We start from the raw sequence: 21,077 nt of genomic DNA, 5'->3' as shown, positions 1-21,077 counted from the left end.
ATGTATGTATCCATGGTTCTGTAAAGTGATGAAAGTTGAAGCACTTTTACATAAAAATATATATATTAACATATGTATATCAGTTACTAACCAAGTTTTATCACTATGCAGTTGAATTATAGCAATGAGTTTGTTAAAGTATCTATCACATGGATAAAAGTTAATGTTTTTGGACCAAGCAAGTACAATAAAATACCACCTGAAGCACTTTCAGCTAGATAAAGAGTTGTCCCCTTTCCAATGTTTCCGAAGGATTCGAGCAATCTTTCATACTGATCCGCGGTCGCATGTCTTTTTTTGTTTTTTTAATAAAATTAATGTTGGTTGGTTTTTGTATGGTACAGACAATTTAGAAAAAATCGAGATAAAATTCATGAGAGATTGTCTTCTTATATCTAAAAAATTTTAATTAAAATAAATTATTCTGAGAGGTAAGGAGACAAGTGGCGTAACCCAACTCGCTCGATATCAACGTTTTAGAGATCAAATTTGTGATTAGATTTCAACGAGTGAATTGTAATTTTTAATCGTTATGAATGTGTCGAGATGATACAAATTTTTAATTCATATCATTTATTCATTATAATAATAATAATAAGAATAACAACAACAATAATAAGAAGATAGCCATCATGTCTTCGAATCACAAGGCAGGGCGGATATAAATTGGTAGGAAGAGTCTGATTAATTGCTCAAAATCTAAGGTATGTTTAATTGAGGTTACATGGAACCTTCCCATTGGCTTGAAGAGGATAAGAGATATCTATCCTCGTAGTCTTCATCAAATTAAACACCGTTGTGCTGCATCCTTCCCTGCCATTGCACTCCATCCATCGCTGTGCCACATAGCTAAATCCATGGCAACGGTATTGGCTGGCATCAGCATCTCCATCCCAAGAGTCCTCGTCTCCACGAAGGCAGAGCTCCCCAAGCCGCCATTGTCCCGCACGAGGCTCCTCCCATGGACCAGCGGCCACCGAGTGAACTCCCGCCGTGCGGGTCTCGTCGCCAGCGCGCCCTCGACGCCACCCAACATCTCGGAGAAGGTGGCGGAAAGCATAAAGAACGCAGAGGCGACGTGCGCGGAAGATGCCGCCAGCGGAGAGTGCGCCGCGGCGTGGGATGAGGTCGAGGAGCTGAGCGCGGCGGCCAGCCACGCCAGGGACAAGCTCAAGGTCGACGACCCCCTCGAGAGCTTCTGCAAGGACAGCCCTGATAACGAGGAGTGCCGCACCTACGAGGATTAGAAGAGGGAGAGGTAAAGCAGCAGTCATCCATCCATCTGTCAGAGGTATCAGGAAAAGTTCAGCTATTATTTTTGTGTTCCTTGTTTCATCCTCTTTGTATGAACACTTGATCTTAGTTGGCGTTCAGTAGATTAAAATGAGCCATTCTCCCTATAGGATTCATGATCAACACAGCCATTGTTGTTTGATCAAATAGTTGTCATTTTGGTTTCGATACCGTCGTGTTACGATTTTTAAATCAAAGAGGATTCTGAGTTATTATTAATTTAACCCAAACTTCATGATTATTAAGTTATGATCAGGCTTAATAAATATCGACCGACTCTTTATGATATGAGATTATTATCTCTTAATTTTTTTTAATCTTTATTCAATCCTGCGTTCACCATGATGAGATGATTAAAATCGCGACACTTTGCACGCACGACAAAGATGAACGTCTGAATTGCCATAGTACGGGTGTCTTGTGCGAGTAGCAATCTCCGACGTAGACGATACGCTTCTGCGAGACAACAGATTGTCTCTGAAACTTGAGCCACACAAAGCTTGGACCAGAATTTTGGCACTTTCCTCTTTGACAGATCGAAAAGAACCAGTCCAATGCATATGTATTCTACCGAAAATGACGCTTTGTCTTACGGATGATAAGAACAAGGCTAATGCACCCGTATTCTACCGAAGACAGCTCTTTGTCTTGAAGAACAAGGCTAATGCACCCGTATTCTACCGAAGACCGCACTTTGTCTTGCGGATGATAAGAACAAGGCTAATGCACCTGTATTCTACCACAGACAATGCTTTGTCTTGCGGATGATAAAGAACAAGGCTAATGCACCTGTATTCTACCGAAGATACCACTGTCTTGCAGATGATAAGAACAAGGCTAATGCACTTGTATTCTCCTGTAAGCACTGGAATACAAAAGATCAAGGTTGAAATCTTAAAATAATCTTTTTCTTTAAATATAGAGATAAAGCTGCATACATCATTTGATTCTTTTACTGTCGAAGAATAAAAATAAAAATAAAAATAAAAGGAGAGAGGGGGGGGGGGGGGGGGGGGGCGGCGTGTGGGGGTGTTGGGATAGTTTGATAATTGAGATCAAAAATAAAAATAATATTTTTATTTGTTTGTCAAAAAATGAGTCTCCTTTTAATCAGGGATAAACTTTTCCTTGGGTTAATTATAGATTATCCTTATAGTTAGATGTGATCTTTAAACTTAAAAAATTTATATTAAAAACATAAAGATAAAACTGCATATATCATTTGATTCTTTTACCGTCCAAGAATAACACAAAAAAAGAAGAAATAGTTTGATAATTGAGATAAAAAATAAAAATAATATTTTTAGAAATTTATAAGATGATATTTTCATTTGTTTGTCAGAAAATAAGTCCCCCTGAATGGGGGATCACTTTTCCTTGATATCGAGCTTGGTGTATCGATAATCAAATTTCGACACACTACAATGTCTTCCTACTTTTATATAAAAAAATATATACGTACTTAAAAATAAGAAGATTGTTGATCCTCTTCGATCCCACATTAGTAGAAGGCTCGTACAATTTAGTACATAAAAAGTCATCATCCCAAATCATAAAATTGCAAATCAGTATAAATAGAATTTAGTGATGATTAATTAATGTTTGTCATCAATTTGTTATGATCCGTCCATAACAAGATTCAGTGACATAATATAAATCTGACTGAAAGAAGTATATTCTAATGACAACAATATTACAACCAATTTGTGATCCAACATATAATGACCGATGAATTATAAAATGTCAAAAATATATATTTTAGTGACAGAAAGTATTATATAATTTTGTTTTCCATAACACAAATTGTCACTAATGAGTAACTTTCTTGTATCACAATGCAAAGATACTTCTTTCTGCAAAAGCACAAATCATGAGCTGATGTGATGTGAAAAATAAAGAAAGAAAATGTGCTGTTAATTCCGGGTATGAGTTGAATGTACATGTGGCTATCATGACAAAATGCAAGAAGACTAATAAGGTAGAAGCTGTTTGACATCAGCTTGCTTATGAAGAGGACATCTCTGCAGACCAGATGGAGGATATCACAAATACCATGGAAGGATTCCAGCTAGCAAGTGGATGACGAGATTAAAGACATCTAATTCTGCTGCAATTCGAAAACATCCATCTCTATTTTTCATAAACGTATTTCTTCTTTCAATTCCAAATTTACTCAAAGAACATGTACAATGAATAAAGAATGCAAGCCAGAAAACAATTATACATCGACGACAAATAATGTTCCAAAGAGTAACAATTGGGGGAAAAGAAATGATAACCAGCATATGCACATGCCTTGATGCTATCAGCCAGCCCAATAGCTTCATTGATTCCTTTCCCCTAGGAAAAAGCTGCTAAAGCCGGAATGCCGTTTAGTGGTGTCGGAACCCACTGCGATCAAAAGAGGCCACCAGACCTTGCGGCGGCATCGCTCCCTCTTCACCTTTCTGATAAGGATTAATTCATGGCGGATCACCGCACGGACAGACGTCAAGTAGGAACGCATGTCATGGTCTCTAGACACCGCCCCTTCAGAGCCATATGCGGTGCGATCACTGAGAATCTCGAGAGGATGGGGAGAGTTGATGAACGCTGACCGTGCAGCCTGCAGTAGCCTTTCAGAGTCATCTGAATCCGTTGATGAATTGCCAAAGATGTAGAGACCACTGCCTGGTGGAAGAAGGTGATGGTGCGGTGAAAACTCATCTTCAGGTTGTAAGATCAATAGTCTTCCCATAGGAGCATACAACAGTTTCTGTTGAGAAAAGGTAGAAAAGAAGTTTGATTGATATAGTGCTTCATGCGAAGATCACAAGTTAGATCTCATAGTCATGTAGGTTTCTAAAGCAGAATCAGAAGATTAATCAATACCGAATAGACCAATGAAAGCATAAGAAACATAATATAGATCTGGTGCAATGCCTTTATCAGAAACAGATAGTCATTATCATGTAGGTTTCTGACTGAAAGCAGAAACAGAAGATTAATAATACTGAATAGACCAATGAAAGCATAAGAAACATGATATAGATTTGGTAAAATGCAATTATCAGAAACAAAGATTCTGTTGAAATTGTTTATCGAACCAATAGCAACCTTCAAGCATTATTGAACTCGAAAGATAACTACGACGAATGGAAGCTTTAACAAGCAAACTAGAGAGCAGGCACAAGTTTGATGGCAGCATCCGCCATTTAGTACAATAGTTTGATATTATAATAAATACAGGTCGAGTGTTGACATGAAATATCAGACATAACATAATTGCCTTCAGCATATAAGTTGTATCAGGATGCTAAACACTTTAAAGCATCTTTCAATCTTAAATGAGATGTGACAAGTATATGACCCAAATCAACACAGAAGAAGTTATATGGTCCAGATGTATTCTACCTGTTTCATTAGACATGGATGCCTGCGGAAGTTGTGGTTCACCGCCTTTAGAATCTTAGCAACATGATCAGGATAGTGGCAAGAAAAGGCTCGAGGAACAATATCTCTATGCATTGTTATAGCTTGGACATGACTTCTAGTCAAACCCAATTTGTGAAGCAAAGAATCACCTCCACACATGATAGATGGTGAACCGAATGTTATAACGGGCAGTAAGGACGAAGCAGGTGCTTCTCCACGTATGATTAACATGAGGTTTAGAAGCAGCGCAAGGCTTCCACCAAGAGAATGGCCAGTGAAGCGCAGAGTTGCAGAGTCACCATGAGACTCCAAGTGAGCTTTGATCTCGGGCAACATCTGTTGATACATTCCCTTAGCAACTTCATAGATTCCCCGGTGTACAAGCACATCTAGACCCTGGACCACAAAAGAAAAATATTAATGGCTAAGTCTCATAGACATAAAAAACAAATTCAAACAAACTGGTTATATGGGAAAAATGTGGCTCAATGTACAACACTCCCGCTAACACAACATCTGAGGACCAATGCATACCATAACTCAAATCCTAGTCACTGATGTTTCCCTGTCCAAAAGCTGATTAGGCTGCTCAAAGTCAAGATTACTTCTTTTGGGAACTAAATATTGTGACAAAGCTTATGAATGTATTATCCTCATGATACTAGGTTAGTCTAAAAACAATTTCAACTTAGGGCAGGTAGCAACTCATGTTTGATTTAATCAAGCCCCACAACAATGACGGAACCAGATCTTACTTTCTAGGGGCTACCGACAAAAATATTTCATCCATATCATAGAGTCTAAGTAAAAGGTAGAAAATCTGGCACAAAAGAGAACCTAAGTAGTAAACATCATCGATAGGCATCACCTCAAATTGGATAGGTTCAAATAGGAGATTTGCTTGCCAAGAAGCCAGCGATTCAGAACCCTGAAAGAACCAGAAAATTTAAAGATCAAAGTTAAACCAAAAGTGTTCTATATGACTACATGAAAAGAAATGTTAGAAGATGTAAAAAGAAACCTCACTTGAATGACAAAATATCTGGTACTGCTGCTGTCGTCGTCGCATATGTACCATTCACAAGGTGAATTCTTCGCCGAGTTCAAGTCCTTTGCAACGGCATCTTTCATCTCTTCCTTCCCAGCAACCACGGCGGTTACTGAATTTGTAGTGGCCACAAAGGACATCTCCTTGAGACTCTTAATTGTACCTTTTTCTTCATTTTCTCCACTTTCCTCAGTTGGATCCTTGTTCGTTTCCGATTTAGCAGAATTGAAGGGAAGAATGCCCAGTGTCTTGGACTGCAAGTAGGAGGCAGCAGAAGCTGCAATTCGATAAGCCACAAAATCATTTATACCAGTACCATTTTCCTTCCTTTCACTACTATTTTGCCTCGTTTCATTGCTCCCTTCTGCTTGACTGATCTCCTCGAGTTCTTGATCCTGAACTGGAGTCTGCTTTTTATCAGAAGCTGAAGACTTCCCTCTTTGATCAAATGAAGAGGTAACGAACCGCAAAGCATAGCGCTTAAGGAGGCCTTTTGGCTGCAGAATTTGTAAACAAACATTGAAACCAAGACTTCAGAATTTTCTCGCTGGAAAAAGCTTAAACATCGCATAAAACTCAGTAAGCATCATATAGTTGGGATTCATTCATCAATCCTTCTAATTCTTTCATAAATTGACTTGACAAACGTCCCTCGCACATAATATGACATTCATGAAATAGACAGCCATTGACTTATAAGAAAGAAAATGGTGAAACCATGAACTAAAAAACTAAAACCAAAAGTTTGGCAGAAAACAAAGTCGTGCATTTAGACGTCTCTACACAGATTCCAAACCCTTCTTGGAAATTCCTAAGGTTACAGCATCATATAATCCTAATTTTCTCATAAATCAATTGCAGGAAAATTAAGAACCCGATGAACAATTTGCAGAAACAAAGAGCCTAAATTTCCCCCAGAAACACTATATTTGCAGTAAAATCGAAGAAACTTCGCAAGAACAATTGGTGGCAGCAAAGAATCCAAATATTCTCAGAAATCTTCGGTACCTTGATATTTGGAGTGATGTAGGCGAGGCTGCAGAGGTAAGCCATCTTGCCGAACAGCCGCGCCTCCGCCAGTGTCACCCTTCGGAGCAACCGAGAGAACGACTCCCTATCGAACGCCATCCTCTCCGCCTCTTCGCCACCAACCACACACCCTTCGAAGCCATGGCCGCAGCCTGCCCCGACGCACACATCGCCCTACTCCACCACCGCCGCCTCCTCCCGGTTGTCGGTCGCTGCAGCCGCCTCTTTCCTCGGCCATATCGATCCCACTCTTAGTATATTCTGCACCCAATTCCCCCTCTTTTCCCCCAAGACCGCTCCCTCTTCTGCCTCCTCGTCTTCCTCCGCCTCTTCCCTCTTCTCCTCGTCCTCGGCGCCCGCTTCCTCGCTCCCCTTCTCCATCAGTCCTCCTCTACCGCCCGGCCACAGCCGCATCATCCGCAGCGGAAAAACATACGACTGTCTTGATGACACCGACGGCGGATCCGAAGCCGACGACGTCTCCATAGCACTCCCGCCGCGGGCCAAGGCGCCGACTTTCGCAGGCAGGCGACGGCCGTAAAGCTCAACGTCGCGGCGGACGGCGATTTCAAGCCGAGGTACACCCTTCATCAACCTCAGACCGTCCATATCGCGGAAAGCCTCCACCTTTACCGATAAAAATGTCGTCTTTTGCTGTACCAGGAAGGGAGGAGCCGAAGGGAAGCGCCAAGAACGAAGCAACTGCTAAAAAAAGCGACCTTTTTCCTCTCTCGGTGTCTCTCCTCCGGCCTCGAACGGATCCGAATCGAATGGGTCGCCGTTCGCGAACCCAAACCTCCCACTTCTTTTGAAGCCTCCTCTTCGACGCGTGCTGCTGCAGCAAACCTCCCCGCCGTCGCTGTCGATGAGAAGGAAACAGAGACGTTAAGACTCGAAAGAGAGAGATGCAGGTAGGAGGATTTGAAACCACGAGGCATTCTCACGGGGAGGCAACCGAGGACGGGAAGAAGGGACACGCTGCAAGTGGATAGATGGGACACGTCCTCAGTCGGCTGCAAGCGGGCCTTTACAGGTGAGCTAACTATGCTGGCTTTTCCTCTTGTTGCGTTGTATTCATCTTCGTCGTCTTCTTACGGGATTCCGAGTCAAAGGCTTTTCTTGGGGGAGACAACAACCGAATGGTTGTGTTCGGATAGACAAAAAATAATTTTAGGTGATTTTCGAATAAAAACTTTCTTTTTTAAGTTTTCGTAGTCTTTATTGTCTAATTTTAAATATATGATTGATTGAATAGTCAATCATTAATCGATCCATCGAATTAGATCGATTCTTGAGATTCTCATCGACCGTTTCTCACTTATAATTCTTTTGCAGTATATTGTAGTGTTTTTTTTTTATATTATTAAAAAGTTTATAAATATAAATAGGTTGATTCATATATCTGATATAGGACTTATAATTTTTTAAATATTTTTTCAAAAGGATATATATATATATATATAGGTATTTTTTAATCTATTTTTTGTGTTATAATGGTTTGTAATAGGGTTACAGTGTCTTTGAAAATGTGCCAAAAATATTCCAAGTCATATATCCAAGCAAGATTCATAAGTACTTTCTTAAAATATATTTTGAGTCTATTTCTTTTTTCTATAACCCTAATACAAAACAGAGAAAAACAATTATGAACCTTGCCTGGGTTTCAAATATGTATGATTCTTAGTCTAAAAAAAATAAACATTCAAATAGCTTGACTTCTATATGAGTTACAAAATTTTTTTTTAACGTGATTATAGTGGTTTTGGTATATTTTCAAAAACACTATAATATGAGGGAAATAGACTCAAAAGTATATTAGAAAAATACCTATGAATCTTCCTTGGGTTTAAAATAGGTAATTTTTATTTTAAAAAATAAATTTTCAAATATTTTACTTCTATATGAGTTATAATGCTTTTCAATATGATTACAGTGTTTTTTAAAAATATTTAAACCCTATTATAAAACACTATAATAGATGAAAATGAACTAAAAATTATTAAAAAACACTTATGAATCTTCTAAATTTACTTATAAATTTGCTTATCTATCATTATGAAAAATTATTAAAAAAATACTTATAATTTTATACTAGATATAGGAATCAACCTAAAATAACTCAATTATAGTGTTTTTTTAGCAATACCAAGAAAATACTATAACAAAATAGAAATACATAGTAACTAAGAGTCGATGGAATCCTCAGAATCATCTTGAGAATCAATCCAATTCAATAGACCGATTCACTTTATGAATTGGTCCATAAGAAAAAAAAGAAAGGATTAAGTAAAAAAAGGAAGCATGGCTAGAAAAACCTAAAAATGGATGGTATTTTTTGAGAAAATCTAAAGAGCTTTTATGAGAAATCTTCTAATAATCATAATTTTTTTTTTTGGATATTTTTGGGATTAAAGGCCTTAGTTCTATATTACCTACAAGGGTATTTATTTTTCTTTAGTAGTAATTATGATTATTTCTGTTCAAATGGATGGGTCTATTGTTAACCTTGTTAAATCTCGGATATTGATGATGAAATTAATTGATTAAGTTATGATCTAATCAGCGTTTGAGTTGTTATGACCAAGTCAGCACTAAGAGGGGGGTGGTGAATTAGTGCTTTTGTAAAAACCTCAACAATTCGAAAATTCTCATTCAATGAAATCGTATTGAAAAGATGCTTGACTTGAAAGCGTGTTCGTAAGGTAGGGAAAGTAATAAGCAAGTAAATTAGTTTGCAATATAAATGAAAGCCATGAAAGAAATACAAACCGAGTTTTATAGTGGTTCGATCATCGTGACCTACATTCACTCCCGATTCCTCTTCACTCGAGGCCACCGGCTTTCACTACCGATCTTCTTTTAATGGGCGAAGATCAACTATCCTTTTACACTCTTTCTCCTTTTCACAAGTTCAGGAGAGAGCCTTTATAGCCTTTACACTTTTCTCTTTTACACTTGGACTTCACTTCTCCTTTTAGAAGAACTTCTAAATATTAGGAAGAGGTGATTCTATACTAAGAGAGATTTACAACTTTTTTCACAAGGATTCTTTCCCCCATTTTAAACTCAATTTCGTGCTCTTCCAAACAAAAATATATGGGATATTTATAGATCCCAAATGGCTTCAAAATTGAAGCAAAAAAGGGTCTTATCCCGGGTTTCACAAGTCCTGACAGTACTACCCCACCTACAGCACTAACACTAGGTGGTACCACCACTAATATTCTCTAACACTAGGTAGTACCACCGCTTGATACAGTCTTGAAAACTGTGTCTGGGCGATACCATCGTCAAACCTTGCTATAGGACATTGAATGGGCTAAACAATAGGCCCAATTCAGCTCTGATTCAGGCCAAATGGCTCTTTAATTGAGTTACCCTAATTCAACCTAATTACAACTTAAAACTACTTCAATCTAGATAATTATTATAAAGCATTAATAACATATTATCCGACATGTCATTGGTTCATTAATGCTTCATTCAATCCTTCAACGTATTGTCCTCTTTTGCGGCCTTTTGTCTAATCGGCATGTTGATCTCCGCAACTCTGATCTCCTTAGTGTAATGTCCGCTCTTCTAGGCTTGACCGATCCTCTAGCTCGACGTCTAATCCTCTGATATGTTCCACTCCGACCCAACATTGATTCTTTCTACTTTAATTCTCTTCATGATCGAAGCTAGTCTTGTGTCACTCAAAATGCAGATTAGATCATAAACTCTATCAATTGATTTCATCATCAAAATATGAGATTCAATAATCTCCCCCTTTTTGATGATGACAACTAATTGATGACGGAGTTTAAACCAAACTCTCCCTATTAATATGTCATATTGATATAAACATAAATTCATATATAAATTATGAATCCAAGCAACATGTCCTCATAAAATCATGCATAATCAAAATTTCAATACATCATTTCATGCATGATCATCATAATTTCTCCCTCATTATCATCAATAAAAAGGAAAAAAATGCAACTATCAAGTTTTAGAGATATGTAAGTTTAGCAATTTAGCAAATTTTTCATCACTTTAGAACATGCAAGATAGTGAGTTCTTTTTTCTCTTTTGAGGAGTGCAAGCTTAGCAATTTGTTCCTTCCTTTGCAATGTTCGAGCTAGCAATTTTTACTTCCTTTGTAATGCGCAAGCTAGCAAGTTCATTGAGAATGTGAAGTTTAGCAAAGTTTTTGCTTGTCTTGAGATAGCAACTTTTTGTTCTCTTTATAATGTGCAAGTTAGCACCTTTTTTGCTAATTTTTATGATGCACAAGCTAGCAAGACTTTCTTATTTGAGATGTGCAAGCTTGTAAGTTTTGTCTTTCTTTGTAAGCTAGCAATTTTCTTTTCTTGAAATATGCAATTGAGTAATTTTCTCTATCCCTTTTATATTGTCAAAAAAGGGAATGATACAATAATGTAAAATATTTCAATTATTACATGAGACATACAAGCCATAAATATAAAGAAATCATGTCATGAAATATATAATATCAAAAATCATAAAGGATTAAGTCATGAATACCAAAAGACATGATTTATTTTGATAAATCTCTCTTTTAGTAAATAACAAAAGGAAACTTTAGGAGATCAAAGATCTTGATTTATAAAAAATCTCAAGTATTAAATATCGAGAATTCAAGATTATGATTTAGATAAAAAATTTCATATTGCAAAAACAGTTATGGGAGAACATATAAAGGATCTTGATTCATGTATAATATATCTTAATTCATCATGAATCATAAAAAAAATTAAGTTATAATTTTAAAAAATCATGATTCATTTGAAAAATTCTCCTCTTTAGTAAACGATAAGAAGAAAGGAGAACTTAGTTCATGCATAAAAAATATCGAGTCATCAAGTGAAGGAATCATGATTTATATGACAAAAAGATTATCGATTCATATATTTGAATAAATATTTTTTTAAACCATCACTATTTCAACTCATCATGCATAATTTTAAAATGTAAAACCATTAAGCATGATACAAGTATTTATTTTTAAAGTATTCATCATTATTTTTAACTCAGTCAATTTATCAAATTATCAAAATCACTTTGATTTTAAATGACATAACTAGATTCATCAATCTCTTATTGAAAAATTGCCAAACCTTTAAAGAAAAAAATACTTTCCTCTTTTTAGTTTATATATATATATATATTTCTTACTAACTAATTTAAAATCATCAAACAACTCAAGTAATTTCATTGTAAGGTAAAGAGGTTTTGGACGAGTCATGTATCTCATCGTCGAGAGCCACCAAGGCATAGTTCACCACTTTGTCTTTGTTGATTTACTTATCATCTTCGGATGTACTCGATTTATCCTAAGTCGTCTTGAGTGCCTTCTTCTTCTTTGGCAACCTCTTCTTTTTAAGTTTATTTTTATTCTTAGTTTCATGTTTTATAAATTTTATAAATTTACTTATGAGGAGTTCTATGTCATCATCACTTGAGCTTTCACTCGAGTTATCTTCTTTTATTCTAAGTACCAAGTCCTTCTTATTTTTTAGAAGGTTGTTCTCAAGTTTATCATATTCATCATGTGTCTTGCACATCATTTCATATGTCATTAATGAACCAATAAGTTCTTCCAATGAAAAATTGTTTAAGTTCTTTGCCTCTTGTATTGCAATTACTTTTAGATCCCAACTCTTTAGAAGAGATCTTAAAATCTTGTTTATAAGATCAAGATTAAAAAAATATTTGCTAAGAGCTTTTAAACTATTGACAACATCCGTAAAACAAGTGTATATGTCAATAATAGTTTCGCTTGGCTTCATACGAAACAATTCAAAATATGTATCAAGAGTATGCCAAATGTCATGCACAGTTTCACAAATAGAAACTCGAATGAATTCATTTTTATTTAAAGCACAAAACAAAGCATTCATCACTTTAGCATTCAAAGAAAAAGTTTTCTTCTTCAAATTATTTTATTTGTTTATTGGATTAAAAAACTTTTAAAAATTATTTTAATGATATTCTATAAATTAAAATATAAAGAAAGCAAGAAAACTCGCATTTGAGTTTTTCAATATATGTAGTCTGTCCCATTAAACATGGGAGGACAAATGATAGAGTGACCCTCTTGAAAGCTAAAAAAAGTCATTTCTCTTGGGTGTTAATCCAATTGAGAAAAACTTAACTCTGATACCAACTGTTAGGACCAAGTCAACACTAAGAGTTTGTAAAAACCTCAACAATTGAAAAATTCTTATTCAATGAGATCATATTAATAAGATGCTTGACTTGGAAGCGTGTATGTAAGATAGTGAAAGTAATAAGTAAATCAGTTTGTAATATAAATGAAATGCGTGAAAGAAATGTAAACTGAGTTTTATAGTGGTTCGATCATCGTGAACTACATCCACTCCCGATTCCTCTTCACTCGACACCATCGGCTTTTACTACCAATCTTTTTTCAATAGGTGAAGATCAACTACCCTTTTACACTCTTTCTCCTTTTCACATGTTTATGAGTGAACCTTTACACTTCTCTCTTTTATACTTAGACCTCACTTCTCCCTTTAGAAGAACATCTAAAGAGGTAACTCTATACTAAGAGAGATTTATAACTTTTTTTATAAGGATTCTTTCCCCCCTTTTCAACTCAATTTTATGCTCTTCGAAGCAGAAATATCTGTGATATTTATAGACCCTAAATAGCTTTAAAAATGGAGGACAAAAAAAGTCTCATCTCGGGTTCTAACGGTACCACTACTTGTGTTGAGTGGTACTATTGTCTGCAACACTGACACTAGACGGTACCACTACCCAATCTGGTAGTACCATCGCCTGACACAGTTTGAGAGATTGTCTGGGTAGTACCACCACTTGATATAGTCTTGAAGACTGTATTTGGGCGGTACCATCGCCTAGTCTAGGCGATACCATCGCTAGACCTTGCTACAAGATATTGAATGGGCCACATAACAGGCCCAATTCAGCCTTGATTCAAGCCCAATAGCCCCCTAATCGAGTTGACCTAATTCAAACCCAATTATAACTCAAAACTACTTCGATCTAGATAATTATTATAAAGTATTAATCACATATTGTCCTGCATGTCATTGGTTCATCGGTGCTTCATCTAATCCTTCGGCGCATCATCCTCTTTTACGGCCTTTTGCCCAATCGATATGTTGACCTCTGCAATTCTGATCTCCTTAGTGCAATATCCACTCTTCTAGGCTTGATGCCCGAACTCATGGCACGAAGCCTTTTGCTGACATATCGACCGATCCTCCAGCTTGACATCCAATCTTCTGACATATTCCACTCTACCCTAACATTGATTCTTCTTGCTTTAATTGTCTCTTCATGATTGAAGCTAGTCTTACGTCACTCAAAACGCAGATTAGATCATAAACTCTATCAATTAATTTCATCATCAAAATATAAGATTCAACATGAGTAACGTAGGATTATCTTTGATCATGGAAAGATAAATCGATTGAAGTAGGAAGAATCAAACATTTGGCCAAAATAAAATATGTCAAAAAATTAAACGTCGGGCTGAAGGACTAGTCGACGTGCCGGAAGGACCTTGTGCTATGAGATTGAGCATTGGGCCAGAAGGATCGAACATTATGTCAAGAATATCAAATGTTGCGGGTAGTCAATATGTCAATTAGACAGTACGCCGAAGGAGATGACGATGTGTCGAATGTTCAAACAAAACACCAGATGAACCAATGACATGCCGGACAACATAGGGTTCACATTTGTAATCAATTGTGCCTTGATCGAAGTAGGATAGGTTATAATTGAGTTAGTGTAACATCCCCCATTTTTGAAAATTTAGTAAAATATTTGTTTGTAAAAATAAGGATTATTTAATAATTATTTTATATTAAATAATATTATATTAAAGTTTATGGCTAAGGACCTAAGAGTAAATATTAAAATTTTGATATGATTTATAGAATATTCAGAATTGAGTAAATAAAAATAAAATAAAATAAAAATTAGTGGACATGTGTCACTAGCTAGCCTAATGGTGCCACTTATCTTTGCTCTAAAGATGACACCTAGCCCTTTTCATGCATGCATGACACCTTGCAACTTTTGCATTAGCCAAAACCCAAATAATTAGATGAAAAGTTAAAGAAAACAAACCTGAAGAGTTGCAGCCAACGTGAGTTTGAGAAGAGAAGGGAAGAAGAAGAAGAAGAAGAGGAATTGAAGAAGAAGATTTGATTGAGGTTTTGCATCAACTCCCCCCATTTGGGAATCAAATTTGTTTAAGGCAAGTGTCCTAACCTCTTCCTACAGAATTCCTAATCTCTGTTTTCCTTTTAATTCTTCATAAATGCAAAAGATTTCAGCTTAGTACCAAACCGTTCTTTCCTTTTGATACAAAGCCATGAATCTGAAATTTTTCGGTAATCTGACTTCTGTACATTGTTTTCGATCTAACTTTTAGCACTAAACTCTGATTTAGGTAAAACCTATTCCATTTGAAAGTAGACTCAAATATCTTTATTTTGACACTAAGATTGAATGATTTGGAGTTTAAATGCCTACTAAGACTTCTGTTTCAATTAACCCTACAGATTCTGCAAAATAGAGACTGAAATTTCTGACCTCTTGTTGCTTAACTACTTATAACTTTCTGCTGTGAACTCAGATTCATACAAAGTATGATTTATTCGAAGCTAGACTCAAAATGCTTTCTTTATATACCTGATTTGAAATTTTCGGAGAATAATTGCTAACTAAAACATCTGCTTTCATCGACCCAATGAATTCAGTAAAACATAGCAAATATTTTCAGACCTTTGGCTACGAAATTATCTGTAACTCCCTGTTGTAAATTCCAATTCTTGTAAAGCTTGATTTGCATAAAACTAGATTGACAAAGCTTTCTAATGACACCTATTTTGTATAAATTGGAGCATAATTGGTTATCGAAATAGTTCATACAATGTCCCTATCAAATTCTGCCAGAATCGAGCTTTGGTCGATTTCGGCTCTCCTTGTTTCTTCTCTTTGGAAATCGATTTCGGCAAACACTCTTCAGTTAAGCTTTACATTATTACCTTAAATTCCTGTATACTTTTGTCCTTTATTTATTTGTCTGCAGCTATCATCTAAAGTTCATGTTTTCAGCATAATGATTCGGCACATGCATCCCATTGTTCCGCATTTGCTTTCGATATGTGCCTCTTCCAGTTTCATTTCTTTGGATATTGAATTCATCTAACTTTCTTATTTCAATTGAGCCATATGTGATTTCTTGAAATCCTTGTATACTCCTGCTTTTGTTTCCTTTTAAATCTGAATACATTTGTGAAAGATTCTGTTTGTATCGTATTGACTCGAAAGGCATATGTACATTTCGTTGTTCCGCATGTGCTTCTGATACGTGTCAATGTTATTGTTCGTACTACCTTTTTGTACTCTGGTGTCTTGTGGGATATTGTGAACCTTTGCCAGAAATGGTAAAGGGAGTTATGCTTAGAGCCCGCGATTGCTCTGCCGGCCCCATTGACTTCACTCAGATGTGGGTGGATGGAGCTCCCAGACGTGGGAGACTTATGCTTGGTGGTCATCCAGAAATGGATGGACCATATTATGTTATGTTCCCACTTCACCTTCTATCTGTTTGATATAAAATTCAGAGCCGACCTAGCACTTGGGCAGGGTGAGAGGGCTCGAGTAGGAAAGGGCTACCCGTGGATGGAGTCGAGAACTCATCACGGCGTGGAGCCACCACTGAGTTAATCCTCACATGCACTATGCTAGAGTACGACGTTTGAGCTTCTATTTCATATTTGTTCTTTGATATGTTATGAAATGCTTCTTATGCTTCCGAAATATTTCCATATGCCATTGATACGTTCTAAAGCATTTCATTCACTATTGATATGTTCCGAACTGTTTCATATGCCATAGATATCCAAAATGCTCCTTACGTCTTTGTTATGCCTTGAAATTATCATATGTCATCGATATGCTCCTTATGCCAATGATATGCTCCAATTTCCTTTCTCCTATTGTTATATCTAATGCCTGTTTTTGAACGAGGTAAACCTTTGTGATTTTATATCAAATGAGATGACTTCAAATGAAGACTTGTATTTCTACTTTTGTATCTTGATACTAAGCTTGCTTGAACTTCTCCTATCGCCATGGATATGTTAGACGCTTGCTGAGCTCTTTATGCTCACCCCGTTGCTATATAAATTTTTCAGGGTAGCTTGTCACGCACTGAAAAGCTAAAATTGGGTTAAAGCAATGAAAGGCTAGAAGATTTTTGAGCTAATCTTTGTTGGATGATGGTTTTTGTTGTATAGTAAACTTTACTTCTGATGTAATGTTAAGGATCTATTGATACTTATGTGTTGTAAAATGTCAAAGGACCGCTCATGTGTATGGAATGATAAGTTTAATATGTGTAAGGATAAGAACTCATGGTAAAGAATTATCTTTTTGTGATTGTATATACTTCTATGATTATGGATTTGTGGTGTGGTTGATGTTTAGTTGAGTTGTCTTTGGATTTTGTGAATCTCTGAGTGAAGTGGATTATGATTATGTAATGTACAGGTTTAAGAATTGTGAATAGAGATTTTTGAATGATTCTTAGTATCCTCAAATTGTTAGATTGGATCCTGGATTGAATTGATTGATGAATTATAATATTATTGATTTTTAGACAGGGTCACACTTCCTGAATGTGATAATTCAGGGGGGGGCGTGACAGTTAGTTTTGGGTGTAATCATACTAACTCAATTAGAGACTAATTGGGCCTAAATGGAGATTGATTTGGGCTCATTGAGAGGCCCATTTAGTGACCCACAAATTAGGTTAGGCGGTGGCACTACTAAACTGGCGGTGGAACCGCCTATGAGTTGGAAAAGTCAAGAGCACACTTTTTCAGGCTATTAAGCAGTGGACCGCTCAGTGTCAGTCTGTCAAGCGATAGTATCGCTAGACTGGGTAGTGGTGCCACCCAATGTTAGACTGATAGGTGGTGGTACTGCCCAATACTAGGGATGGTACCGCCAGTACCCAAAAAACCTGGGGATTTGAATTTTTGCTCCAATTTTTAAAGTTATTTAGGGTCTATAAATATCCCACAAATTTCTGCTTGGGCACAACAAGAAAGTAGAATTAAAACTTGTGATCTAAGTGAGAAAATGCTATTGTAATATTGTGAGAGTTCTCTTTGTCTTCTCCTAAGTTAGATTTCTGTTTAAAGGGGGGTGAGTGACTTATAAAGGTTTTCTTCTAAACTGTGAAAATAAGAAAGAGTTATAAGAGGGTAGTTGATATTCACTCATTAAAAGTAAATCGATAGTGGAAGCCGGTGGCCTTGATCGAGGAGGAATCGGGAGTGGACATAGGCCACGATGATCGAACCACTATAAACATAGTGTGCATTTTCTATTCTACTTTTCATTGTCATTGCCTATTAATTTAATTGTCTTCTACTTTTGCTTACACTCTATGTTTAAACATCTTCAAATACGAGCTTTATCGAATGAAAATTTTGAATCGATGTAATTTTTATGAAAACACTAATTCACACACACCCCTCCCCTCCCCTCCTCTTCTTAGTGCCGATTTTGATCCTAACATTTGATATTAGAGCCAAGTTTCTCTCTATTGATTTAATACTCAAGAGAGACTAAATGATATTTTTTTGGCAATCTAAAGGGTCACTCTATCACTCATCATCTTATGTTCAATGAGACGGACTACATTTATTGAAAAATATGAATGAGAGTTTCTTGTATTCTATGGATTTTAATTTATGGAATATCGTTAAACTTAATTTTCAAACACCCTCTAAACATATGAATGAATGAAATGATTTAAAAAAATTATTTTTCTTAAATACAAAAGCTATGAATGCTTTATTTTGTGCTTTGGATAAAAATGAGTTTAATTATATTTTGACTTTGAAATTGCACATGAGATTTGGTATACTCTTGAAATTACACATGAAGGCACAAGTAGGGTAAAAGAATCTAAGATAAATCTTTTACGAATATTGTCAATGGTTTGAAAGCACTTGGTAAAAGTTTTTCTAACATTAAACTTGTAAATAAAATACTAAGACCCCTTCCAAAAAATTGGGATCCAAAAGTGACGGCAATTTAAGAAGCAAAGGACTTGAACAATTTTACTCTTGGAAAACTTATTGAGTCTTTGATGGCCTATAAAATGACTTGTATAATACATGATGAACATAAGAATAATCTTCCAAAGAATATGAAGGATTTGACATTTAGAACCAAAGAAGACCACTTGGGAGAAAATTCAAGTGATGATGATGATGATGACTTTGAACTTTCACAAGAAAATTTAAAAAGTTCATAAAATAAGAATCTAAGAATAAAAATGAACTTAGAAAGGATAAAATAACTTGTTATGAATGTAATCGACCGGGGCACTTCAAAAATAAATGTCTATAATTAAAAAAGAAGATCCTTGCACATCAAAAGAAGAAGAAAATATCATCTTGGGATGAATCGAGTGCATCTGAAGACAAGAAGCAAACCAATGAAGGCGAGGTGGTGAACTACACCTTGGTGGCTTTTGACGATGAGGTAAGTGACTCAACCAAAACTCATTTACCTTACAATGAATTACTTGATGCTTTTAATAATTTATATGATTATTTTAAATTAGTTGGTAAAAAATATAAGTTACTAAAAATGGATGTTTGAAAAATGAGCATGACAATTGCATATTAACGCCTTGCACCAAATGTAAAATTGTTAGCAAATCATTAAACATGATTCATGCCAATAAGGGTCATATTTGTAGAAAAAAAGGAATAGACTTTATAAGTAACTATACTCAACAAAAGCCAACTAATTTTATTAAAGGACCCACATTGCATGTTTCTCCTAAGGTTAAATGTAATTTTTGTGATAGTCATGATCATTATATATATAAATATTCATTTAAAAGATATGACTTATATAAATTAGTTTGGGTTCCTAAAGGAACCATAAATAATTTTATATCAAAAAATAAGATAGGTAGATCTAAATATGAGAGACCCAAAGTCAAATGGGTACCTATAGCAAAACCACCTTTCTTGTAGACATCTCTACAATCGAAAGCTAGGAGCAAAAATTAAAATATTGATAGTGGATACTCAAGACATATGATTGGAGGTCTAACGTACTTCACAAAGGTTACTAGCCGAGTCAAAATGATTTTGATTGAAGTGCTTTATGTTTAATGATGTAATAATGATTTGAAGTAATGATGATTTTTATGATTTATAGCTTATTGATCTTGATGATTTTTGTGATGAAACTTATTTTTTTTATTTTCAAACGATGATGCATGACTTTTGCATAGAAAACTAGGACATGCTAATATGAATTTATTTATGATATTTTTGAATCTCTTTAACTATGAAAGTGATTTTGATGATTTGTCAAATTAAATTTTAATGAGTTTTATCCAAATCATGATTTCTCTTTTGATTTCTTAGAATTATAACTTGAGATTTTTTCTATCAATTATAATCTTGATGATTTAAGATTTCTTATGCATGAATCGAGATTTTTTATTTGTTATCCTATGTCTCTTTTTACTATTTACTATAGAGAAGTTTTTATCCATGATCTTGATTTCTTGATATTTATAACTTGAAAATTTTTTTATATGAATCAAGATATTTCATTATTTGTTCTCATATGATTCTTTTATTATTTACTAAAGAGGATATTTATCTAAATTAACCATGATATGTCACTTGACTTCTTAAGGTTTATGACTTGAGTTTTATTATGTATAATTCCTTTGTATTCATGAATTGATTTTTCTTGATATCTTTCATGACTTGAACATTTATACCATTGTGTTATTCTCTTTTTTTTATATAATGAAAAAGGGTAAGTGACTTGTAAAGGTTTTCTCCTAAAGCTATGAAAAGGAGAAAGAGTTGTAAGAGGGTAGTTGATTTTCGCCCGTTGAAATAAAATCAATAGTGGAAGTCGATGGCCTCGACGAAGGAGGATTCAAGAGTAGATGTAGGTCACGATGATCGAACCACTATAAACACGGTGTGCACTTTCTATTCTGCTTTTTATTGTCATTGCCTATTGATTTAATTGTCTACTATTTTTATTTTCACTCTATGTTTAAACATATTTCCGATATAGGCTTTATCGAATGATATTTTTGAATCGATGTAATTTTTACGAAAGCACTAATTCACTCCCCTCCCCCTCTTAGTGCCGATTCCGATCCTAACAAACCTCAATCAAAATTAGACTAATTTGAATCTATATTATATTTATTTTT

General features: G+C 35.5%; 2 protein-coding genes across 2 annotated transcripts; one reads left to right on the top strand and one right to left on the bottom strand.

Annotated features, from left to right (window-relative positions):
• Nucleotides 1-729: 729 nt before the first annotated feature.
• LOC103971278 (calvin cycle protein CP12-1, chloroplastic-like) lies at nt 730-1,517 on the top strand. The gene has a single exon (XM_009385271.3). The coding sequence runs from the start codon at nt 858-860 to the stop codon at nt 1,245-1,247; it is 390 nt and encodes a 129-aa protein (XP_009383546.2). The 5' UTR covers nt 730-857; the 3' UTR covers nt 1,248-1,517.
• Nucleotides 1,518-3,395: 1,878 nt separating this feature from the next.
• On the bottom strand, nt 3,396-6,898 carry LOC135597201 (phospholipase A1 PLIP2, chloroplastic-like). Its single transcript, XM_065089837.1, has 5 exons — nt 6,764-6,898; nt 5,734-6,252; nt 5,576-5,635; nt 4,687-5,103; nt 3,396-4,048 (listed from the first exon to the last, which is right to left on the bottom strand). Exons 1-5 carry the CDS (start codon nt 6,881-6,883, stop codon nt 3,617-3,619), a joined length of 1,548 nt encoding a protein of 515 aa, XP_064945909.1. The 5' UTR covers nt 6,884-6,898; the 3' UTR covers nt 3,396-3,616.
• Nucleotides 6,899-21,077: the final 14,179 nt, after the last annotated feature.

The sequence above is a fragment of the Musa acuminata genome, chromosome BXJ1-11, assembly GCF_036884655.1.
Source record: "Musa acuminata AAA Group cultivar baxijiao chromosome BXJ1-11, Cavendish_Baxijiao_AAA, whole genome shotgun sequence".
In the NCBI taxonomy this organism is placed as follows: Eukaryota; Viridiplantae; Streptophyta; class Magnoliopsida; order Zingiberales; family Musaceae; genus Musa; species Musa acuminata.
The sequence above is the reverse complement of the archived record's forward strand: the minus strand, read 5'-3'. Positions and strand labels throughout refer to the sequence as shown.